The sequence below is a fragment of the Xyrauchen texanus genome, chromosome 24 (assembly GCF_025860055.1).
Source record: "Xyrauchen texanus isolate HMW12.3.18 chromosome 24, RBS_HiC_50CHRs, whole genome shotgun sequence".
NCBI classification, from domain to species: Eukaryota; Metazoa; Chordata; class Actinopteri; order Cypriniformes; family Catostomidae; genus Xyrauchen; species Xyrauchen texanus.
Window position 1 is genome coordinate 9,813,403 of NC_068299.1, and position 26,270 is coordinate 9,839,672.

The following is a 26,270-nucleotide window of genomic DNA, read 5'->3' on the forward strand; positions in this document are numbered from 1 at the left end:
TGGGGACAGGTGTCTCACTCGAAACCTCTGTAAACACAGACAGGTGTTCCATGCACATGTAATTCAGTGGGGACAGGTGTCTCACTCGAAACCTCTGTAAACACAGACAGGTGTTTCATTTAATTCAGTGGGGACAGGTGTCTCACTCGAAACCTCTGTAAACACATACAGGTGTTTCATGCACATGTAATTCAGTGGGGACAGGTACAGAGCTACTTACTTACTTACTACTAATTTCTTACAGACCCTTCTTTAATCTTTTGCAAAAATCAGAGCAAACAACTTTGCATCATTATTCAGAAGGGTAATTGGTCTCCAGTTGTCAATATAAAATGTATCCTTATTAGGCTTAGGAAAAATTGAAATAAGACCCTGTTTAAGAGTTGCATGTCCCCGTATGCTATAGATTCTTTGAACATGGCTAATACATTTCTTTATTGTTTTCACATACTTCATGCACATACTCTATTTTTAATCATGAGTTTATGCATAGATGATACTTCACAATTCTAAATTACAAAAAATATTTTGTGTTCTTTTCCTCTTGTTCCCCTGGCACCTCTAAATTTATCTTCATAACTCGTGTGTAATTGTAACTGGGGGGCCAATTGTGTAAGTTGTTGATTTGTAAAAATTTGCTTACTGGATAACTTCACTATCTCTTCAATTAATGTATTTTCTTGCTCTCTTTTTACTGTGGCAATCCCCCCCACACAAACATATATGCTCCTTATTTCAAATTTAATTATTTCCCAGTTGTGAACAAATGTACTTAAATCCTTTCACAATCTTTCTTTATAATTTCAACAGCTTTATTTTTTAAACCATTAATTCTCTAACAAGGTTTTATTCAACTTCCAAAAGGCTTTCTTTTTTTTTTTTTTTTTTTTTTTGACCAACTGGATCTCCAACATAATTTATTTTAATCATTATAGACTTGTGATCTGTTAATATTGAAGTACCAATTTTAACTAACATTATTGGCACTGTCTGCGGAAATTAGCCAAAAATCACTATGTGTTTAGTCAAATCATTATTTCTCCAGGTATATATTCTATGGTGAGGGTATGTATATCTCCAAATATCTAAAAGATCCATTCTTGCACATACGTGTTTTAATTCAAGTATTTTTTCATTGTTTCTTGGAGGCCATCTGTCTATTACTTCATCCATAACAGTGTTAAAGTCCCCACCTCAAATAATTTGTGCACAAGGATGTTTAGAACTGTTTGGTTAATTTTACTCTCAATTGATAAAAACAAATTATTATTCTTCTGCTTATTTTTCAGCTCCTATCTTCATGACTAGAGATATACATAAATCTCCAAAACAGGTTGGTGGAAGCCAATAAACAAAGAATCTGTCCAAATCAGCAGTCAACTCTGTCAACAAATGTATTGTAAATTGTGATTCTTTGGTTCAGAACATGCAAAAAAATAAAAGCTGGCCCAGCTAATGCGCATGCGCGTTTTCCATTTAACGGCGGACGTCTGTATCTAAAAGGCGATTGGCTCTTTTACCTGTAAGGCGGGACTTACATTTCTACATCCGCCATATTGGGCGTTCTAAGTTCTCCCATTCATTTTAATAGAAGTGCTCCACCTCCGATTAAATCGTCTCAGTTTTTAATCATCTTTTGCTAACCGCCATTCCACGGGTGGCGCAATTCTGTCAGAACCGGATACAGCGAGTGTGTCGGTACAGTCAGACGTTTGTAGACCGTTGCAAGTGTGTTTTGTTCAATTTTTCTCATATATCCATCAATAATTGTCTCACTTGTAATAAGGCTGTTTGTCTCAGTTAGATCAGGTGTTTGATAAATTGGCACGGAAACGGTGGGAATGGTTTAATAATTTACGGCTCGGGTTCACTCTTTGTAGAGTTTCGGATCTCCAGCTTCTCCCGGTCAGGTTCAGCTTACACAGTTTGTCGCTGGACATGGCAGGCGGACTGAAAGAGGGATTCTTGCGTCTCGGACACTATCTTCTGGAACCGGAGCACGTCGCGCGCTTCCAGCGACTATGCGGGGTTCGCGGGACGGACACGCGTGACAAAGTCATTAACGGGTCACCGTGTATCCAGCACGGGGATGTTCGAAACGGAGACGGGGATATTATCCGCCGTAGAACAGCAGAAGCTGAGACCGACGGAGAGAAGCGCAAAAACGGCGTGGCGAACGGGGTGGTAGCGTCTGCTCCAAGAACCGGGAACGGTCAGCCCGGCGGGCGAGACCCAGATGAGCATCTGGAGGACGGCTCTGAACCGGACGATGCTCGGGGATCCACGGTGAAGCCGTTGCGCAGAAACTCTCTCACCGGAGACGTCGGCCAGGAGTTTGTCATCGAGAACAAGTTTCTGTTCTACCTTTTCACGTTCGGTACCGAGCTTGGGAATGAACTGTTCTACATCATGTTCTTCCCGTACTTCATGTGGAACGTGGACGCGTACGTCAGCCGGCGGCTCGTCGTGGTCTGGGTGTGGGTTATGTATCTTGGACAGTGCACGAAAGATGTGATCCGTTGGCCGAGGCCCGCCTCTCCGCCGGTGGTCAAAGTGGAGATGTTCTATAACTCGGAGTACAGCATGCCCTCCACTCATGCCATGTCCGGTACAGCCATACCGGTGAGCCTGTTCCTGCTGACCTACGGTCGGTGGGAGGTAAGAAAATACACCACTTAATACATGCTTGAAATTTTAAGTCATGGCTTAAACCATTTACACAGTCAACAAATTTACTCTTGCAATCGCCCAAAAAAGTATTTGGACAATTTAAAATGAATAAGTGTAATTTTAGTATAAAAATATTAAACCAAGTGGCATTTGTTTTAAAGAAAGATAACACAGGCACACTTTTTAAGCAAATTATTTCACAAAAATGGTCGAAGTTTTGAAACGGTGTATGTGTTTAATTCTTATGGACTGGCTCCATTCACTTCCATTTAGGGTCTGAAAATAATGCAGGTTTGGGGAAAAAATGCCTCTGAAGGTGCCAAAAATGCCCCCAAATTGAAAAAGGTTGGGGCAGAAAATGACACCATTTCACCCCCCGCTGGACATTTCACTGGGAAACTGCAGCCAAACATGTAATAAGAAATTTAGTTTGGCAAAAATGCTGCCAAGGTCACATAATGTTCATGTAGGGCTGGTCGATAAAACTATATCATTATTTATCGTGATAAAAAACTCTTTCATATCATATATTTCCACTGGCGAATGTGAGCGAGCTCTTTCAATTTCTTCCTATGGAAGCCAAGCGTCAAGCTCACAAGATGGATTGTAAAATTGACAACAGTGCAGTGCAAGCGGTTCCTAGCGTTGGGAGTGGCTTTGTGTGTATTTCTTCCTCGTCAGTGGAAACGCAGCCTCAGACTGTATAAAGTTGCTATTGCCCCTGCTACGCAGGTCACCACGTTCCCCCTGAACCCCCATACAGTATCATTCCTCAGTCACGAGGGCTTCTATGCCCCCATACTTGGATATCTGTATGTAAAGAAATTATTTTAATGTAAAAAATAAATTTTATATATATATATATATATTACACCTTCATTATGATTCAAAATGAACAGATCATCTTATATCATTCATATCCAACTGCACTCAATTGATAAACTCTATAAAATATTGTAATATTTTCATAGAAGATCCCGCAGACACCACTGCATTGGCTGTGTCTGGGCCCCCAACGCAGTTTTGTTTAGACTGTTTAGGATTTAGTTTTCTCTTCTTTTTTTGGAAATTCCAAAAAATGTGCAAATGTGATTAAATATCGTGATAAATATCGATATCGAATGATATGAAAAAGAATATCGTGATAATATTTTTTGCCATATCGCCCAGCCCTATGTTCATGAGAACAGGATGTTATTTTTAGTGGTAATCAACATTATGCCATTAGGGCTGAAACGATTAGTCGACGTTATCGGTGACGTTGCCAATAAAAAATTGTTGCCAAACATTTTCGATGTCAAATAGTCGTTTGATCTCATTTAAAGTAACATGAGATCACAATAAACTCTAACGATGATGCGCGAGAACAGCGTTGCCTGACTGAGGAGATGAAGAATTACACAGCTCACAGTCCAGATGCACTTTAAACTTTCCAAACTTCAAACTAACCTAACCCATATCTAAAACTCCTTTAAATCAATGTACATTTTCTTTAGCAGCTATACAACAGAAGAAAAAATTGTTATTTGAGAATGTTGAATATAATATAAAAAATTAAAATATTTCTATTAGCCACCTATTAAAGAGCTGTTTTTCTTAAATTAAGCTTATTATTATTATTATTATTATTACTAACCCTAAATATAAAGCCATCCTTACTTGCAGGCATTTTTAGATTTTAATTAAGACATTTTCACAAGGATAGCTAAAGTGCACACAGGCACATTTTTACATGGATATTCTTGATTTCTGGTTCCGTAATCTTTTCATCTGGTTAAAACTTTTACTCTGTGGGTGTGAAAGTTTATTGAACTATATAAACAATGGCTTGCATTTTGTGCATGTAAAAGATTCATGAATGTTTTAAAAATCAGGGCTTTTCACACTATGCTTAACCCTGGGTAATCATCATTTTTTGTAACCTTGGTTAAAGGCCACTTTTTACCCTTGGTTAATGTTTCTCACTTGTTATTTTCAAGTTCAACACAGTGTTTAAGCTGCTTCTTAACCCTGCTAAGCTTTTCTGGTTCTAATCTAACCCCAAATTGAGGTGACTAAGGTATGCAGTTTGAAACGTGGGACAAATTTATCCAGGATAACCTTAGCCCAGCCAGTAACAATTAAGATGTGAGCAAACTTTAAAGTAAAACTTTAAAAAGGTGTTACAAATGTTAAAGTCAAAATTCTCTCTCTCTCTCTCTCTCTCTCTCTCTCTCTCTCTCTCTCTCTCTCTCTTGTGCAGCCAGTATTTCAGCTGACGCTTGAGTTGTGCAGGGAAGTGCACTTCCTTATTTTACATCACTTTTGACAATAATTGTAAAGCTTACAGAACTAATCAGCTGTAGAGTTACACATGTTATATCTGTCATCTTCATCTCCATCTGACATATACAGGTATTTTCTCTGCCAACTGAATCAGTCAATGTAAAAAAAAAAAATGAATAACATACAAAACAATTATAATATAATTATATAAATATTATAATATAAATAATATGAAATATAGATAATACTACATATATATATATATATATACACACTCACCTAAAGGATTATGAGGAACACCATACTAATACTGTGTTTGACCCCCTTTCGCCTTCAGAACTGCCTTAATTCTACGTGGCATTGATTCAACAAGGTGCTGAAAGCATTCTTTAGAAATGTTGGCCCATATTGATAGGATAGCATCTTGCAGTTGATGGAGATTTGTGGGATGCGCATCCAGGGCTGAAGCTCCCGTTCCACCACATCCCAAAGATGCTCTATTGGGTTGAGATCTGGTGACTGTGGGGGCCATTTTAGTACAGTGAACTCATTGTCATGTTCAAGAAAACAATTTGAAATGATTCGAGCTTTGTGACATGGTGCATTATCCTGCTGGAAGTAGCCATCAGAGGATGGGTACATGGTGGCCATAAAGGGATGGACATGGTCAGAAACAATGCTCAGGTAGGCCGTGGCATTTAAACGATGCCCAATTGGCACTAAGGGGCCTAAAGTGTGCAAGAAAACATCCCCCACACCATTACACCACCACCACCAGCCTGCACAGTGGTAACAAGGCATGATGGATCCATGTTCTCATTCTGTTTACGCCAAATTCTGACTCTACCATCTGAATGTCTTAACAGAAATCGAGACTCATCAGACCAGGCACCAATTTTGGTGAGCTCTTGCAAATTGTAGCCTCTTTTTCCTATTTGTAGTGGAGATGAGTGGTACCCGGTGGGGTCTTCTGCTGTTGTAGCCCATCCGCCTCAAGGTTGTGCGTGTTGTGGCTTCACAAATGCTTTGCTGCATACCTCGGTTGTAATGAGTGGTTATTTCAGGCAAAGTTGCTCTTCTATCAGCTTGAATCGGTCGGCCCATTCTCCTCTGACCTCTAGCATCAACAAGGCATTTTCGCCCACAGGACTGCCGCATACTGGATGTTTTTCCCTTTTCACACCATTCTTTGTAAACCCTAGAAATGGTTGTGCGTGAAAATCCCAGTAACTGAGCAGATTGTGAAATACTCAGACCGCCCGCCTGGCACCAACAACCATGCCACGCTCAAAATTGCTTAAATCACCTTTCTTTCCCATTCTGACATTCAGTTTGGAGTTCAGGAGATTGTCTTGACCAGGACCACACCCCTAAATGCATTGAAGCAACTGCCATGTGATTGGTTGATTAGATAATTGCATTAATGAGAAATTGAACAGGTGTTCCTAATAATCCTTTAGGTGAGTGTATGTTATATATATTTAGTGTATAATCTGTTTTCAATATACATACTAACTAATTATGCAGCACAGTTCTCTTTCAGAATTTAATCTGTTAAAAATTTCAGTACATCTTTCCAAGTTTAAAAGGCCATTTTTCAGGTAACTGACAAGTTTTGTCTTTTATTTCAGATATTTCACACAAAAATTAAAATTGCCTTCACTTCATGCTGTTGCAGACCTGTATGACTTTCTTATTTCAGTGGATATCAGAAGGAGAGATTATGGAGTTTTATTCACTATCATTGAATGGAAAAAAAGAATAAATGTTTTTATTTTTGACAGGTATTTCATTTTTAAACGAACTGCCCTTTAACTACCTTTTTAAAGAATTTGTTAAAGGTATCTGCCAAGGTTTTTTTTTGTTATTTAGCACATGCTTATTCACAGCAGTGCCATATTTGATTTTTGATGAGAACGACAAACGAGGTTTGAAGGGATAGAGACCTACAGTCTCTTCAATGAGATGTAATGCAGTTTAAAGTGTTGTTGGATCCCCAGGCAAACGTTGAAATAAATATATATTTTCAAGAACACTCACTTGACAAAAAGCTCCAGACAACATGAGTTGTGGAAAATCAAATGTGATCTTGGAGCTTTTTACAGATTTATACTGTGCATGCCATTTGAAGAAACTGTAAGTTTATCCCTCACAGTCTCGTTTCCATTCCCATTAAAAATCAAACATGGCACTACTGTGAATAAGGTCTTTTTCATCACGTCTTGCTGGAAAACAAGAGACTAAAGAGCAGGGTCACAATAAAAGCTACATACTTTAGGCTACATGCATTAATAATGAATTAATTTAGAGTTTTAATGTTGTATTATATTATTTAAAAAAAGAATGCATAAATGCACAATCAATTATAAAAAAAAAACATGTCCATAGACATTCAAGTAGCCTCAGTGTGGTTTTGTATTTACCTGCTAATTAATTATTTAATGTGTTTTTTATTTTTATTGTGAAAGTGGTCTTAAATGTTTATTTTATTTGACCTCCAAACGTCTTAAAAATCCTTCAAACCTGCAAATACCCTGTATATATATATTATTGTTGAAATATTATATAAAAAATCAGTGTTAAGTTAGTATACCGTGGTACCAGGTCTGATATCGTACTAAAGCCAAAATGTTGGTATCGGATCAGCTCTACGTTGAAGTGCAACTAGCAGGTTTAAGATACTGCAAAACATTACAACTTGAGTTAAAGTTTATCTCGACCTGATTATGCCTTGATAACAAGGTTATTGATAATATGTGACATTTCTTAATAATTGCTGTGCATATTGAGGTTAGAAATGTTTACTTTCATTCTCTCCTGTACAGAATGAAAGGATAATCTTGTTTTGAAAGACTTGATTCTGTTGTTGGCTGTGTAGTATGCAGACCCTTCAAACGTTTCATGGCACAGTTTAGAAGTATACTGAACAAAATCTGACTGGCCTTTAAAATAAAGTTAGAGGACAAAGTGCAGAGGAACACTGCAATCACCTTTTTTAACTGTTCAAAGGAACACTGAAAATAAACATAGTTTGTGGTTGTACAAAGTGCATGAATTTAATGAAGCAAACTTTGAGTTCATTGGTTGTCAGAGACTGTTTAACCCAATACAGACCACTTTTGTTAAAATAAATGGGAGAAATTGGAACACCCAATATTGGCTGGTATGATTTTGACCAACCGTTTTTAAAATGTCAGTCTTTTCCCATTCAAGTAGATAGGAGCTGTACTTTTATGCTGCTTGTATCCATAAAAATAGCTGCCCACCGGCATTCCCCAGATGGCTGCCGAGTAGACTGACTGGCTTTGAAAAGGACTTTCTTGGTTGTCTTAGTAAACCGTGTTACCCTGATCTGGAGCAACAATTTCTAAACCAGGGCTAAAAGTGACGCTTACCTTCTTTCAAAATTATAAGTGTGAAAATGCTTAACCCAGGGTTAAAATTGCCGTTATCCCAGGGTTTAATAAGAAAAGATATTTAGAAGCAAAACACAACATTTACTGGCTTGACCCTTTGAAAGACCAAACACACATGCATTATAACCTTTAAGCTTTGTTTACCTAACTCACAACAGACAGAGCTCAGCTATTCTAATAAAATCAATACAAACTGTATTTTATATGATTCAAGAGGTTTGTTGGCCATTAGGTCAGGATTTTGGAGTTTTATAGAGTTTTTTTCCACTTAGCTGAGTCAAAGTTTACAAGATGAAGTACATTACTGCCTAACAACTTAATTTTCTGCAGGATTTTGAGACTAGCGTCACCATGTTTAAATATGTGTGTAGTTTAGTGTTATCTGAAAGTGCTGAGATTGATTTTTGCCTGCTCCTTAACGTTGTTACTGTCAGTCGACAGCAGACCTTCTGTTGGGTCACTGATAAGCACACTCTCCCTCTTATCTTTTTTTTACTGTAGCTCAGCTTTATGTCTAAAGCCCATTCTATCTTTTGCTCTGGTCTTTTTTTGCTTTTTCCTACTCGCTCCTACATTCACTCTCTGTCTTACTCTTTTATTTCTCCCGCTCTTCCTCATCTGTTGTTGTCATAGTTTTTAGTTTTAAACGATGCACAAGATGTGGCATGTATATTACATAGGCCTACATATTATATACACTAAAGGTTGTTAAACTGAGGTCCAGAGATGCTTACATTGTGGCTTGGTTAACAAAAGTGTTTTAAATTGACACCGTGTAGGCCTGCAGTATGCAATATGCTTTGGAATTTGAAAATAAATGAAATGTTTTTCCATCTGATAACTTGATATGATAACTTAAGGGGTCATGACATGAGGAATCAAATTTTCCTTGATCTTTTGGACATATAAGAGGTCATTGTACTATAAAAACATACTGTAATATTTAGAACTCAAAACATCCTCCTCACTGCATAAAGATTACTTTATCTAATCACTTCTATAGCCTGACTGGTCAGTTAAGAGCAGAGAGCCAATCATAACTGTGGGCTTTTACTCAAGTTTTAAAGGAGGGGCAGCACCAAAACCAAGCATTTCTGACAGAGGGTCAAAATGAGGATGGAAAATGATCATTTTTACAAATATAAGACTTTTTTTTTTTTAAACTTTCCTAATATTATAACTGGACCTTAAGGAACATATTGAAATGATAAAAATAAAGGTAAAAAGGCATTTTGACCACGTATTGAAAGCAATGAAAGACAAGACCACACTTGCTGCACACTTTACAGACACTACCCCAAAACAGCAGACCTATGCATTTTCTGTGGTATTTATAAGATTTGTCCAACGCCAGTGGACACTTACACTTTTTTCAGTGGAATCAGGGTTTCTGCGGGTCTTAAAAATCCACACAAAAATAAGGCCATAAAAAGGTTTAAATCGGAGCAACAAGTCTTAAATTCATACAGTCATGGCATGAAATGTTGTATGATGGATTGTTTTCTCATTGCGGGATTGTTTTCTCGTTGCATTTAAGTAAGGTGACCAGATGTCCCATTTTGAAGAAAACATTGTAATTATGTCCTGGTTTCAGCTGGTAGGCTCACTGATTTTTTCGAAGTGTTGCACGTTGATTTGACGATACTTTAATTCTAGTCTTTCTACATATCTGCTGAAATGTATCTGGCCATGTACTATGTCAATGACATCATTTGTTTGCCGTGCACTCATTGTCATCCTGTCAGTCAGCACCAATAAAAAAGTATTTTCAATAACTAGCTGAAAGGAGCCGATCTATTTCTTCGTGTAGTACAAGCATTTATATGTTCAGATGTGAGGTTTGTATTTTGAACTTTTGGTTACGATGTTGTGAATTTTTGTGAAGCCATTTAATAACTACACATGCAATATGACATCAGATGGATAGGATAGGCTACATGGAATTTGTACATTTAAAAAAAAAGCTAAAATGTGGTTAAATCATGACAAAACTAAATATGAAATATAAATTTACACAAACTTGTATAGCCTATACAGTGCAGAAGTTTGCATAACCCTTTTGTTTTTATAAGTTTCCACACCTCTTTCAGAATGTATACAAATAGCCTATAAGAGATTATATATTTTTTTATGTAGTACTGCCCTTCAAAAGCTACATCATAAAAAAAATGTACTCTTTATTTACACAAATCATACTGTTCAAAGGGTTTCACCCCTTGGTTCTTCTTATGTTGCCTTCTCGAGCATCGTACATTTTTTGCACCTTTTGTAATAGTTGTGTTTTAGACCCTCAATTGTCAAAATCTGGACCTCATATATAGTCTCTGTTGGGAAGAACTCAAATGTGCAGAAGATGCTGAGAAACCAAATAATTTTACTGTAGTTGGGTTTTTTCTTGAGAAAAGTTGACATCTTCACTGCTCAGAACAAAGCAGGGATTCATGAACATTTATTACACAAACAGTCATTGAGAAAGCAGCACACCATATTAGAAACCACGGGAATAAACTTCTTAACAGGATCATGTGTGTAAATACAGTTACTCTTTTGTCGTGTGTGTATATGGGAGGATGTGTTATGTCAAATAGCTTCTTCAGGGCAGTTGAAATGTATTACATTTTCTTTAGTTGGTCTTAAAGTCTTAAATTTAGCTTCATAAAACCTGCAGAAACCCTGGGAATACAAAAGATGTTAGGCAGTAGTCCCAGTCATTTACTTTCATTGTATGAAAAAAAAGATGCAATGAAAGTGAATGTTGACTGATACCAACATACAGGCTAACAACATCTCCTTCTGTGTTCCATTAAAGAAAGAAAGTCAAATTGGTTTGGAACAATGTGAGGTTGAGTGAATGATGACCAAATGTTCATTTTTGGATGAACTATTAAATTAATATGGCTGTGCATCAGGTTTACAAACACACACAATCTCAACCATCTCAAAAAACACAGCTGTAGAGAGCTCACACACACACCCATAGTCTGTAATCAGAGACAGATGTTCAGCATATGAGGTTAGAATTCTGAATCTCTGTGTGAGTTGGTTCAGAATGTGGCTCAGGGTTTGAGTCATGTGGTCTCCGGGCATGAGGTGCGGTCTGGAAAACAAGGCACGCTCCAGCTGTCTGTGTGTGAGTGTTTGAATCCTCAGCTCACATTTCTGACTGTATGGCACCAAGAATGCTTCACTATTACTGTTATTCATACTTGGGTTAGAAATTTTTAAAAACCTGTTTTGAGTTTTAAGCTTTGGTGTGTATCCCATTCCACGTGATTTGTACTACAGACATGAATGACTTCAAATCATGCGGATGGTTGTGGGAAGGTGTGTTATTACTTATCTAAGCAATCAGACGTAGGATTTTTGCTTGGCAGGAGTTAAATCAGGTGAAAAAGTCCCATAGACTTTGAAGAAGGTACCCAAGTCGTGTGTAGGGACCAGAATATCATAGAGTTTTGCAGACCTAGCAACCACATAGCAACGTGCTAAAAACAACTTGGAACACTTTTTTTTCTATGTGCAACCACATAGAACACCATGGCATCTTAATGAGTTTTTTACAGGCAAGAACAACTTGCGTTATTTATTTTTTCAGACAATAGAAAAATCACATTGTACTGTAAATTCATTGAGTTTCAAATGTCCTTGGATTTCACAGTATTATGAGCCTGTTTGGATGATATAGCAGACCATCCATTGAGCACACATCTGTTTCTGTGTTTTAACAATTTCTGCATGAATTTATCCTCATGTGGGCAAATGGCAGTCTCCCTGATGTCTTCCAAAACAGCATAATCTCATGAGAGATTTCTAAATAACAAACACAAAGAATGGTTTGAGAGTTCTCCTTTTTTGCTTTGTTGAGGATAGAAAGTCTTTTGCAAGGCATAGCAAATGTTAGAGGGTACTAAGTTTGTTATCGCTGCGCTGACGTCTGGTTGTCAGGACAGCAATGGGAAAATGTTCTTTTCCTTTTTGATACGTTGCACAGAATGGAAATCCCAGAGATTTAATTTGCTGTGTCATTTTCTTGGCAGTTGGCATTTCAGTTCCACTATAAATCCGTAGTTGGATGTGCTTACACATGGATGTAAATCTCTGATGGATTGTTTAAACTCTGCAGTAATCTGTCTGGCAGAGATGGAGTTCGTCAAACACACACAGACGGAGGCTTAAACTGACTGACTGTAGGAATGTGCTGTTGTGTATTTAGGCCTAACAGCCAAGTGATGCATACAGTGTATTAAAATGACCTAAAAACACCTGTAGTTAGCAAACATTTGTTTAGTGGCAGACTATTCCTTTTTTTATTATTTTATTTACTCCTATCATTTGATTTTTCAATTCAAGTTCAAAGTTATGTCATTCTTAATTGCAAATTATGCAATGTAGCCTTGTAACTGATGACATACTGAGAGTGTTCATGATCATTTGAATGTCAGGTTGACCAGGACACTCCGTTAAGCATATGGCTGTTCTTTTTAGAGTTTTCTAATGGCTATTGTTCCTTCATTTAATTCGTCTTATACCATCTTTTGCTTTGTGGGGCAGATATGTATTAAAGTGCTTGTTTTATGGTTTGCTGAGGGTTTGGATTTAATGTTTGTTGGTTGAACGTTTTAGCACAGGAGGATCCATCTGTGGTAGAGCTGCAACTAACGTTTATTTTGATAATCGATTAATCTAACGATTATTCGACTATTCTGTGATTATTGCAACGGTTAACCATAGCTCTTAACTGATTATTCTGCTTGTGTCCTGACTTAAAAGGCTGTATTAAATGTGCTTACTAACAATAAAGAGGAAAAAAAATCTTCTTTTAAAAATACCTCTAAATGACATTCACTGAATTAAAGGGAAAAAATACTTTTTATAAGTTTAATTCAGTAAAGAAATTCACTGCAAAAAATCCTATTGTTATCAAGTGTTTTTGTCTTGTTTTCCATTTTAAAATTTATAAAAAATACTTAAAACAAGATACTTTAAATTGAGAAGCAACATATACGATATTTAGACTTGCTTTAAAAGAATGCATCTTAAATATACAGTAAGTGTATTTTGTATATAAGTGTATTTTTTACTTGGTTATACTTCTGCGAGTGCAGTAAAGATTTCTATTCAAGATCTATTCTCTAAAAGCAAGTATAAATAATCTTATATGCGGCATTCTCAGGTGAATGCATGTTTTTAGGTATTTTAAAATATTTGTATTCTATTCAACATTCGCAGATAACAATTTTGTCTTCTGCAGTATAGTTGCTAAAAAAATACATTGTTTTAAAAGATTAGTACATATTTATATTGGAAAACAATATATCAATATCAATATCAAAAATATATTTTGTTGCAGTGTATAATGGGGTGAAGACTACCCTATCTCACCTTTCTGTTCACTTCAATCCATCTTTAACTCACAAAAAAAACTCTCTAGTATTAATAAAGCTGCATATTGACAATTGTCTTCACGATAAGAAATGCATATTGACAAAGTATCTCACAAAAGTGAGTACACCCCTCACATTTTTGTAAATATTTGATTATTTCTTTTCATGTGACAACACTGAAGAAATGACACTTTGCTACAATGTAAAATAGTGAGTGTACAGCTTGTGTAACTGTGTAAATTTGCTCAAAACAACTCAACACACAGCCATTAATGTCTAAACCGCTGGCAACAAAAGTGAGTACACCCCTAAGTGAAAATGTCCAAACTGGTCCAAAAGTGTCAGTATTTTTTATTTAAGCACTACTTTAACCCTCTTGGGCATGGAGTTCACCAGAGCTTCACGGGTTGCCGCTGGAATCCTCTTCCACTCCACCATGACGACATCACGGAGCTGGTGGATGTTAGAGACCTTGTGCTCCTCCACCTTCCATTTGAGGGTGCCCCACAGATGCTCGATAGGGTATAGGTCTGGAAACATGCTTGGCCAGTCCATCACCTTCACCCTCAGCTTCTTTAGCAAGGCAGTTGTCGTCTTGAAGGTGTGTTTGGGGTCGTTATCATGCTGGAATACTGCCCTGCAGCCCAGTCTCCAAAGGGAGGGGATCATGCTCTGCTTCAGTATGTCACAGTACATGTTGGCATTCATGGTTCTCTCAATGAACTGTAGCTCCCCAGTGCCGGCAGCACTCATGCAGCCCCAGACCATGACACTCCCACCACCATGCTTTACTGTAGGCAAGACACACTTGTCTTTGTACTCCTCACCTGGTTGCTGCCACACACGCTTGACACCATCTTTTTTTCATATCCTCAGAGTTCTTTGCCATGAGGTGCCATGTTGAACTTCCAGTGACCAGTATGAAGGAGTGTGAGAGTGATGACACCAAATTTAACACACCTGCTCCCCATTCACATCTGAGACCTTGTAACACTAATGAGTCACATGACACCGGGGAGGGAAAATGGCTAATTGGGCCCAATTTGGAGATTTTCACTTAGGGGTGTACTCACTTTTGTTGCCAGCGGTTTAGACATGAATGGCTTTGTGTTGAGTTATTTTGAGCACATTTACACAGTTATACAAGCTGTACACTCACTACTTTACATTGTAGAAAAGTGTCATTTCTTCAGTGTTGTCACATGAAAAGATATAATCAAATATTTACAAAAATGTGAGGGGTGTACTCACTTTTGTGAGATACTTTATATTATTATTCAATAAGTCGCGAGCCAATACATTATAATCTAGCTCCATTAAGTGTGTGCGCTTGAGGGACAAGTGGATGAGGATGTCAAACAGCTTCTTCAGGGCAGTGACCTAAGACAGGGAATGTTTTCTACGATTAAATGTCGGGAATTGTGAAAAACTGAGTTTAAATGTATTTTGCTAAGGTGTATGTAAACTTCTGACTTCAACTGTATATACAAATGTGTGTGCACACACATGTGCTTTCATGTTGTTAAATGTACCATCTGTGCATGAACTGTTACACTGTGTATTGGATGGATTTCTAAACATCAGGTATATACTTTAAAACATGGAAATTATAAATTGAGAGACAGATTATGTGTCCTGGTTCTTGAAGAGACATTATAGATGATTGTATGTGTTTTCACCCAGGCTGTCCCTCCTGCCATCTGCTCTGGTCATGTGTGTTTGCATATATACAATAGAAAGTCAGTCCTTTTATAATCCTAGCTGATAATTCCTCTACATTGATGTTCTAGATTGTGTTCATTCTGTAACTCACCTGCACATCTAATTTTTCAGTGTTGTGAACACTGGTCTAATGAAAAATGACATTTTCACTTAGGGGTGTACACACTTTTGTTGCCAGCGGTTTAGACATTAATGGCTGTGTGTTGAGTTGTTTTGAGCAAATTTACACAGTTACACAAGCTGTACACTCACTACTTGACATTGTAGCAAAATGTCATTTCTTCAGTGTTGTCACATGAAAAGATATAATCAAATATTTACAAAAATGTGAGGGGTGTACTCACTTTTGTGAGATACTGTATATGTAAATATTCCACCAAATTTTTTGTAGCCTATAGACCTTGTTCACAGTAGGTAGTAGTATTAATATTAAAGAAAATGAGGCTTTGATGGATAGACTTAACAACTCTTTAATGGCATGCACAATTTAAAGCAATATAAAGCTCTTTGATCACATTTAATTTTCCACAACTCATGTTGTCTGGGGTTTTTATTTATTTTTTTACTGATTCTGAATGTCCTTGGATGTTACAATTTGATTATTTTCCCTGAGGTCCACTTATGTCAGTAAATAATTTTTTTTTTTTTATGCACCAAAGCAGTCATAATTTAATCATATATGATATTTTTCCACCTTGTCTCTGGCCCTCTGTTTGAAAGCTTGGTTTAAAGTTATCTGCCCCATTAAAACTTCAATCTAAACACCCACGGTTCTGATTGGCTAACTTCGTGCAGTCCCTCAAATACAGCTATATTTTGAATCTCAATCGGAAGAAAATAAACTTATTTATAAAAATACATTTCAGGGTTAACACTACGTACACCCAAAATTTCATCTGAATATATCAAAATGTTCACGCAAGCACAGCAATGATCAAACAATAATTACATTTAAAACATTTGTGAATGAAACACTTTTCATGGGTCTGGTAGTGTTTAACTGCTGCATCTTTCAGTTCCTTTGCAAAGCTGTGATGGTGATAATGATATGGTGGCTGGTTCACAACCAGTCCACTCTGATATGAGCCAAAAACATACAATCCATGCTGAAATGTTCTGAATACGCAAATGTTTTACAGTCCATGATGATGTTGGGTGCTTCAACAGGACAAAGCAGAGATGCTTGTTTTCACAGGAGCAACATCACACATCTTCCATGTTTGTTTACACACAGAACGGCATGTGTTTCTCCCAGTCAGTGGCTGCAGCTGAATGATATGTTTTGGTGGTTTCCGAGGAAATGTTTTTGGTTACAAACTGGTAATTACAAGGGTATTATGCTATACATGTTGTTTATGAGGACATTTCTAGTGTCCCTATTATTCATATTTGCTTAAACAAAAACGTACTAAATAATGCAGAAAGGGGGTGAGGGTTATGGTTCAGGTAAGGTGATAGAATCTATAGTTTGTACAGTATAAAAATCATTATGTCTATGGAGAATCCTCAAGGATAGCCGCACCAACGTGTGTGTGTGTGTGTGTCAGTCAGTCAGTCAGGGATTGCACAACTGTGGTGAATGGTGATTCATTAAATTGAAACCAGCTATAGGGGGAAGAGCAGGAGAGAAAGAGGATCTAGAGAGGGAAAGAGATTGGAGATTGAGTGAAATGTTCATAGTTTGATTCATCAACTGAAGTGTGTGTGTGTGTGTGTGTGTGTGTGTGTGTGTGTGTGTGTGTGTGTGTGTGTGTGTGTGTGTGTGTGTTTCTTTCCACAGTATCCATTGTTGCTGGGTCTCTCTCTGGTTCTCAGCTGGTGTGTGCTGGTGTGTTTGAGCCGCATATACATGGGCATGCACTCCATACTGGTAAGAAAAACAGAAGAAACCACTCACACTACCCCTGTGTTTTGTCTGTTCTCTGGTTCTTCATCATAACAGTGTTCATAAAGGCCAGGCAACATTATAAGCTTCATCATGGGACATGTGTGCTTGTTATATATGTCTGTATTTGTGTGTGCATGTTATCTCTGTGTGAGGGTGTTCGCACTCGAAGGAAAAAATCCTTGGTGTTTCTTCACTGGGTCAGATAATTACCAACAGTAGTGTGTGTTTGTGTGTGTGAGTTGAACAAAACAGATACTGGTCAATTTAAAATACCTTTAATGAACCTTTGGTCCTGTAAGTAAGATCAGACATATGGCCAGAATTTTGTGTGTGTGTGTGTGTGTGTGGCTACTCAAATGTACAAAGAGCAGCCCTGTATAACTGCATCCATCTGCTTATGTAATTGTCTGTCTCATGTTGCCTGTTGCTGCCCCTAAATCCCCATTCATTATGAATATGCATCATGCATGTGTGCAGACATGGTAAACCCCATCTGTTATGCTTTAAAAGCGTCTTCGCCTCATTACAGTGTAATTTAGCTCCATGATATCATCTGTTGGTGAGGTGTGTGTCTCTGTCTGGATGACTTTTTTTCCTAGCTTTCTAACTGTCTACAAAATGCATGTTCTGTTCCGTGTCTACCAATGATGTGCTCTAAATGGTAATGTCACCCTCGGGGTGACCTCATGTGTGTGGTCACCCTGTTGGGGGACGAGTGGCTGTTGCTCTAGAGACCGTCACTCTGGTAACAGTGGGATTGTGTTCCAAAAGTCATACCAGATTATTTAGCAGCGATGGGCCAATTCTATTAAAATTAATGGGAGAAATTGGAACCAAACCACAGAGCTCTTAGCACCCAACGGTTAACGGATGTAGAAAGTAAGTCCTGCCTTACAGTGAAAAGATCCAATGACCTTTTAGATACAGACTTCACCTGTAAATCAACTCTAGAATGGAATTAGCTATGAAAATGTAATATTTTTTTTTGACGTAATATGACCAGGCCAAATGATGTGATCCCTGTCTCTCTCTCCCTCCCTTTCTGTCCAACAAGTACACACACACATATGCAAAAATGGTCAAGCCGTGTACAACAGCTGGTGTAGAAAATCAGCCCATCATGGTTATTGAATGTTAGATGAGAGAAAGAGATCATGCCACTGTGGTTTTACTTTTCTCTTGGCGACAACATTTCGGAAGAAATCATGATAGAAAACATCATTTGTCCCCTTAAGTAAACCAGTTTCATAAAGGGATAATGTCTTTTAATCACAGCTGGAAACCCCAAAAGGTCATTTTAAATGTTTGGAGAAGGGTTACGGATTACAGATGGTTGGAGTAAGAGAATGTGAATACAAACAAAATTCACAATTTGTGTAAAGAATAAATGTTTAAGTCTGGAATCTTTTAAGAGTTATTGCAGTGATTTCAGTGCTGTGAAAGCAAGTTAAATTAGAACTGAATTAACCAGCTCATTTACTTTCAAACACACATTCTCGGCCAGTGTACTGAATAATACTGTTCTGTTATAATACTGTTTAGTGGGTTTTATGTGTTTGTCTTGTGGTCTGTGTGAAATCTCTAAACTAACATTCAAGTGGTCTGGCATTGGAGATCTCCCACAAATCTTCCTATTGTTGAACACAAAGTGTATATGAAAAAGATTTAAGATTTTTGTGTAGATCATACCCGTATCTGAGGCGCGAGTTCAGACAGACTGTGCCTTTTGACGTGTATGTTGATTGTTGTATTTCAATGTGTATCGTGAATGACGTTGCTTGTTATGAGGTCAAACTTCCTCTACAGCTTTTGTTTGTGGAAATCAGGAAAAGGCTTTTTCTGCATAATAAACCATAATTTAATAATACAGAAAGGTTTGTGTGAGGGTTAGGTTTAAGTGTGTGGGCTAGGGGTTAGAAAATAATTAGCATAGTAAAAGAATGAAAAACAATAGGAGTCTAGTCCCCATCATAATAGAAATGTGTGTGTGCACGCGTGTGTGTGAGACAGAGAGACAAAATAAACATACAAAATAATGCTTATTTGTATTGTTTGTTTATGTTGTTTAGGATATCATTGCCGGTGTCCTCTATAGTTTGCTGATCCTGGTGGTCTTCAGTCCTGCTCTGGACATCATTGACACCTTTAACTGCACTCATCGATTTGCCCCTCTCCTCATTATCTCGCTTCATGTGGGACTGGGCCTCTTTTCTTTCACCCTGGACACCTGGAGCACCTCACGTGGTGACACCGCCCAAATCCTGGGTTCCGGGGCGGGTATTGCCTTGGCATCCCACATCAACTACAAACTGGGCTTGCTGCCAGACCCACCTGCGTCGATGCTGCCTCTCTACCCTCAACCTCTCACTCTCAGCTTGATCGGGCTGTGTCTGCTTCGCTTTTTCCTGGGTGTCATCATTCTCCTGGCTACCAGAGCCGTAATGAAGGCTCTCACCATCCCGCTTGTGTGTTGGATCGTTGGGATTCCGAGTGACGACGTTCGAAAGGCCAGGCAGCACATGGAGGTGGAGCTGCCATATCGATATATCGTCTATGGAACGGTGGGGGTCAACGCGTTTTTCCTTGTGCCTTTCATTCTTGGACATATGGGCCTGATTTGATTAGGTGGAAGAGATATCCGATGAGCTTTCAGCCAATAAGAGTCCATTTGGACTGCATAGGCCCCTCCCCCAATCGATGATTGATTTGAACAAACGGCAGTCATTTTACACTGAGCTGCAGTTGCACCTTGCAAAAGTTCCATGAATATAAATTGTCTTTCATCGTTGTTGTTCATTTATACTTTAGAAGATTATCAAATCTGAACACCTGTATTTGGTGTTATACTTGATTCAGAAAATTCTGCCCTTTTCTATAGAATTTGCATTGCCTATATCAATATATATATATATATATATATATATATATATATATATATATATATATATATATATATATTCTGATTTAAAATCTTATAAGAAACTTTTGTATCTTAAAGAGCTTTTCAAAGTTTTCTCAAGCAATACAGTGGTTTATTGTATGTTTAATTATCATACACTTGAGGCTAGTTTTGTTAATAACATATTAAGTTTTTGTTAGGAGGACTCAAACTCTTGCATCAAGAGTTGAAAATGCTTCATACTAAGAGATTGAAATCTCTCAGCTTTGTTTTGTCACTGATCAGGTGAAACTGATGCATATGAGTTTTAATTTGTCTGCATAGATTGGCCAAAACTGTTGACAGCATTTATATTTCTCTTGTTTCAGAGACATGAAAAAAATTAAAAGAAAAGTTCAACCAAAATTGAAAATCTTGTCATAATTTGCGCTGCCTCAATGTCATTAAAATTACATATTGTCTTCTGTGAAACACAAGGCGAGATTTTCAGCAAAATGTCAGCATTCTTTTTGCATAAAAGGAAAGTGTCTGGTTAATTGTACTACTAAGCTCCAAAAAGGACAAAAATCACTGTAAATGGATAATAAAAGTAGTAGTCCATATGACTTGTGTGCTGTATTTCAAGTCTTCTGAAGACATACGATAGATAGCTTAATGTGAGGACCAGACTGAAATTTAAGGCATATCTCATTGCGTTTTTTTTTTTTTTTCAAAATAATGGCGTTTGCCATCAAAAGCCACTCCTATAATAATGGTTAGCTATTTGGGAGTAGTGTACCTTTTTGGTACTTTTGGTGTTCCAGATGTGTAGCATCTGTTCTAGTACAGATATATTGCTCCAAAGACTCTTCCTTCTTTTTGGATGAACATTTTTTTAAACATTGGCTGCCTTAACTGACAATTTAAGAACTAGATTTCCAGGTTAAACTCAACCATGGGTTGTTGTGTACATTAAAAGACTTGGCGATGCACTAGTGGTTCTGAATATTGTTTAACATTTGAATTGGTTTTATACGTTTCATTGTTTTTAGATTGAATACATGTCAGGAAGTCTGACTTAAAATCAAATTGTTTTATAATGTTAATTTCTCACTCTGCTCTCATTCTCTGTAAATTGCTACTTTAATTCGGTACTGTGTGTATATGTATAAATATGTGTGATTTTATTATTAATGAAAAGGCACCACTATTAAGAAAAGAATAACAAATGCATACAATAGTATTTAGGAGTGTTTTAAGTCATATTACAACAAAGTAAACTTCAGGGTTGTCCGTTCTTGTTGCCTTTTCACAATCATGGTTGTTTAACGTAGAGTTAAGATGTGTTTGTGATGCCGTTTTAAAATGCACTGTTCCCAGAATGCACTGCTCTGCCATCTGCTGTTGTATGTCTGTGTCGCTGTGGTGACTTAAGCTTGGGCTTGCGTGACACGGCCGATTGTGTGTTTTTACCCTTTCTGTGGCCTTGTGTGTCTTGTACACATGCAAGTTCCTTTTTTGTGTTGAAAGGGAAGGTAATTTCCCATTTCATCATTCTTTTGGATTCACAGAACAATGAGAAAGAAAATAAAGGTTCTACCAACTGGAGCAAATGTTAACTTTTGCCCGTTCGCTGATGCATTCATTTAAAACAATTCAGACTGCCATAATTTTAAATTCAGCGGACATATGCAAGAGAAATGATGGACCGCACACATGGGTAGGAGAGAATAAGTTTCTTTTGTTGTGAGTGACCAAATGTGTGTGTTCCTTACTGCAAGATTCCTTGAGTGATTTTATCAAATAAATCTGTGGTGGGTTTGTGAATAGAAATAGTTAGCGTTTATGCACTAGTAAAGCAGAATCTCAGAGAAAAAAAAAATGTCCAGGTTATAAAGCAACCCATTATTTAACAAAGTGTTTATATGACCAAATATAGTACTTCCAGATAGTAGCTGTCTTTGAATAAGTAATGTTTCTAGGCCAAGATGGGAATTTGCATCTGCTGATTTTTGCAGATTTGAAAAGGCAGGCATTACCAAAGTTTTACATGACCCCCACCCCTTGCTTGTTAAATATTTTGGCTAATTTTATAATGCTCTTAGCTACCAATAAAGTGTAGTAATCTCAGGTCCCCCCAAATCAGTGCAGAAAATGTAAGGAAGTCCCTCAGATTCCATATGGGCCTGTTCCATGACTCAGATTAAGCTGTTGTCATGAGAAACTAATCCAATGGTACGGTTCTCATTTAAAAGTGCATTATTTTCTGTGTTTTGGCTTCCTGCGGGTTTTACAGGCAAGACTACGACTTAATTTAGAATCAGTTTATCCAGATTAACTACCACACAGTGCCTTTTTTTAATAAAAGAAAAATCTGTTGAAAATATATAGTGTCTGATATTGATGAACACAGTGACTCTTATTCAAAGTGGTTTCTTTTTCTTACTGTTTTTGTATGTGACAAATCTGAATAGAAAAAACTGAACTGGAATACTTTAAATGAGAATGACTGATTGCTGCTCGGTCCACCCTGGTTTGTCCATGATTACATCCTGTTTACTATGTTTGCAAACAAACAACAAAAATAAAGTTTGAGGATCAGCATCTTTAAATGTGTTATTCCTTTGAGTTTCCTAGTATTCTCCATTGGATTGCAGCTTGCAATCATAACCCTCTCAGAAATACATGTATATTAAAATATATTAAATAAAATTCTCTCTCTCTCTCTCTCTCTCTCTCTCTCTATATATATATATATATATATGAAATTACTGATTCTCTTGTGTGGTATTGATCTGGTCCTTTTTGATTTCTTGTTCAACTGTAAATACAATTGATTTATTTTTTCTTTCTAAAAAGTGTAGGAGGCATTCTAAAGGTGTCAAGAGCTTGTTAGGTGTTGCTCGGTGTAGACCTGAAACGGAAAGTACCATAAAAATCATATAATTTTACATTGTTACATTTTGTACACAATGATGCTGGAGAGCAGCTGAACTTTCAGACAAAACAAAGTCAGTGACCTTCACCCAGTGCTTGGCACCTGCAGAATCACACTCCTACAGGGCTGAAAATGTCAATGACCAGGAAATCAGTGTTATAAATGTGCTCTTATGTGAATAAAACGGCTTGTTTTAAAAGCTATGTGTTTTTCCGAGAAGTTATCTTATTTTCAGGTTTCTTTGTTCCAAGGTTGTTTGGCATTTAATGTACTCAATCTAAAGCATAAATGCTATTAGTCTATATGTTTTTGAAAGATTATATATAAAAATAAATTAAAAACTCACTAAAAGCAGATTAGGACTTTAATATGTTTGATAAGCACACACCTATTCAGTCTCTGTTTCAGAGGAAGTTACAGTGTTCCTGCTGAGATCAATGACTTCCTCATAATGTCTAAAATATGAATGCACATGTAATATATATAAAAGATGTAATATATTAGCAGGCCTATATAAGACCCAAATAATTTTTTGTGTTCCTACAAAATACCATACCGCACTGTTTCCCAACCTTTCTTGTCTTTTGTACTGTTCCACCACATTCCCATCAGAAAGACTCAAGTATCCCTTTGTCGACACCAAATGTGAACCCTTTCATGCACAGACATGAACATGTTACAAACCATCAAAACCAATATGGTGTTAGATTCTTTAGGATTTGGGTCATAGGTCATTTTTTAGGTGGTTTCAGCAAGTAACGAGACTAGAGATGACATTAGAAAAGATATGTATGTGTCTTGCATATCTGCATGGGAGGACCAGTTGTCTCGATACAACTGGGATTTTTTTAAACACCCATGAGTAAGTTGATTGCAATTCAGGGATAATAATGGTCACTGCATCCTTATTATTTTACGGCCATATGTTTTGCTTCAACACTTCAAATCCAACTCTATGTTCACTCTCCTGATTATCAGCAGTATTCTGGTCACCATCCTTACAGTATCACTTCCCTGATCTCCATCACTACTCACAGTATCACTTCCCCGATCTCCCTCCATTCCATCACTAATAATTATTATTATTATTTTACAAAGTCTCATTCTGTAACATGTAAACTTACAGGATTGTGAAAAAAAGAAGAAGCACAGATTGAGGTAGTGGGCAGAAACTATAGTTATTACTACTTTATTTTTATTACGCTAAACAACATCAAATATTTTCACAAGATAGAAAGATTCCGACTTCAAACTCTAATGCAAAAAAATAAATGACGAAAGAAGAGGTGGTTTCGCACAGTAAGCACAGTGCCTGAAATGGTTAAATGCATTTTACACTGGATATCATTTAGTATTACCATTAATAATAAAACATTTCTAAAATTATAAATTAATATAAGTAAACAACTACAAAATTACAAAATTATTTGCAATTTACATAAATCTATTGAGTCCTAATATTTAGATTGTAACTTCTGTTTTATATTTTTAACAGTACCCCCTGGGACTAGTTTAAGTATGCATACTCCTGGTTGGTTGGAATAATTCTAGTACAGCATAGTGCAGTGGAGCACATGACTTGTCCGGATATTTCACTGTTTCCACTTCGCCTAAGACCTGGCTAAGGTTTAAAGACTAACTAACCAACAGAGAGGTGTGTTATTAACAGAAGATCACTCACAACAATAACACTGGAATGGAAACAACATTCTCATCTATGCCAGAAAATACTTATACTCTCTTATGCTCACACATACAATACAGACATATACTTCTGACTCTGTCAAAGAGCAGCATCCCCAAGGCAGTCATTTTAAAGGTTTACTGAAGTTTTATGTCTCGTGTCAAGTGCTGTGCAAGCACTTACTATTTAAAATGTCCTATGTTGCTCTGAGGACTTGCATGTGCACTACAGGCCAAAAGAGGGCATAAAGAACAGGATCCTTGGAAATATGATCATAAAGGTCAACATTCGCCTGCTGTTCTACTCAAGTCAGCAAAATATTTTCTGTCTTTATTTGATGACAATGCTCTTTGATGTTTCAGATGTCAAGTTTCACTCTCACTTGTGTCCTTTGGGAGTTTATCAAAGGCAACAGGTGGTCAGAAGAAAGGGCATCTTCTAGTTGCCTTACAATGATCGTGCTACAGATATATTGCATCTCTCTCTCTCTCTCTCTCTCTCTCTCTCTCTCTCTCTCTCTCTCTCTCTCTCTCCTCATCTCTAGCTAGATGGCTGCTCTCACAATAGAAGAAATTGAGCTGCTAAAGGACTATTTGCTAGAATTAATTTATCCAAACTGTAATTATCCTTTTTCTAATCTGTCTTTATCACCTAACTTGGATGAGTGTGTGTATTTTGTTTCTTTTCTTTTTTTTATTATTCAAGAATTGCCTTTTGTCTTCAGAGGGAAAATGTTTCATGCATTTATGCACTGTTATAGATCAAACCCCTTATTTATTATGAACAGAAACTATTTAACTTTTTACACTGGGTTCAAATATGTTCAGAGACACCACTTTCGACGTCAATTGTTGATTTTTTTGCTAGGTCAAGCTAAAATGGCAAAAATAAAAAAATTTAAAAAATAAATAAAAACAGAACATTTGAAATACTTGAAAAACTCGCGAGAGACAAATGTATGGCCCGCGCTAAAGGCCTGTTCACAGCAAATCCGTGACGATTTTGCGAGACGAAACACAGTCCGTGAAAATAATAATAATAATAATAATAATAATAATAATAATAATAATAATAATAATAATAATAAAGAAAATTCACCCCTGTGCAGTATGGGGCGCTGTTGCTGTTCTACAAACATTTTTCTCAGTCTCCTGCCTGCCAGCAGTGAATGCTAGATGAACGCTGTTAAAGTATTTATTTACCTAATTTGGCATAACTCTTTCATTATGTTCTTTCCATTGTGTTGACTTGTTCTGAGGACTATATCATCTGTGTTTTATGCAAGTGACATGAGTAAAAAGCTCTGTTGCATAAATATCCTCCTATTTATATTTGAACATGTAATTTGCTACAAGTAAACGGACTCCCGAACCCAACTTCTCTTTATAATTTTTTGATTAATACAGGGTACTGTGATACAAATGC

The 26,270-nt window shown here is 37.0% G+C and overlaps 1 protein-coding gene across 1 annotated transcript; it reads left to right on the forward strand.

Annotated features, from left to right (window-relative positions):
- Positions 1 to 1,625: 1,625 nt before the first annotated feature.
- On the forward strand, positions 1,626 to 20,231 carry sgpp1b (sphingosine-1-phosphate phosphatase 1b). Its single transcript, XM_052090509.1, has 3 exons — positions 1,626 to 2,658; positions 17,238 to 17,327; positions 19,415 to 20,231. The coding sequence occupies exons 1-3, from the start codon at positions 1,939 to 1,941 to the stop codon at positions 19,964 to 19,966; spliced, it is 1,362 nt and encodes a 453-aa protein (XP_051946469.1). The 5' UTR covers positions 1,626 to 1,938; the 3' UTR covers positions 19,967 to 20,231.
- Positions 20,232 to 26,270: the final 6,039 nt, after the last annotated feature.

What these genes read in the sequence shown, in the direction of transcription:
- sgpp1b (XM_052090509.1), top strand. Translation starts at nt 1,939, where the DNA reads ATGGCAGGCGGACTGAAAGAGGGATTCTTGCGTCTCGGACACTATCTT. An exon ending in TGACCTACGGTCGGTGGGAG is followed by an intron (nt 2,659 to 17,237) that starts GTAAGAAAATAC and finishes TTCTTTCCACAG; the next exon opens with TATCCATTGTTGCTGGGTCT. An exon ending in TGGGCATGCACTCCATACTG is followed by an intron (nt 17,328 to 19,414) that starts GTAAGAAAAACA and finishes TATGTTGTTTAG; the next exon opens with GATATCATTGCCGGTGTCCT.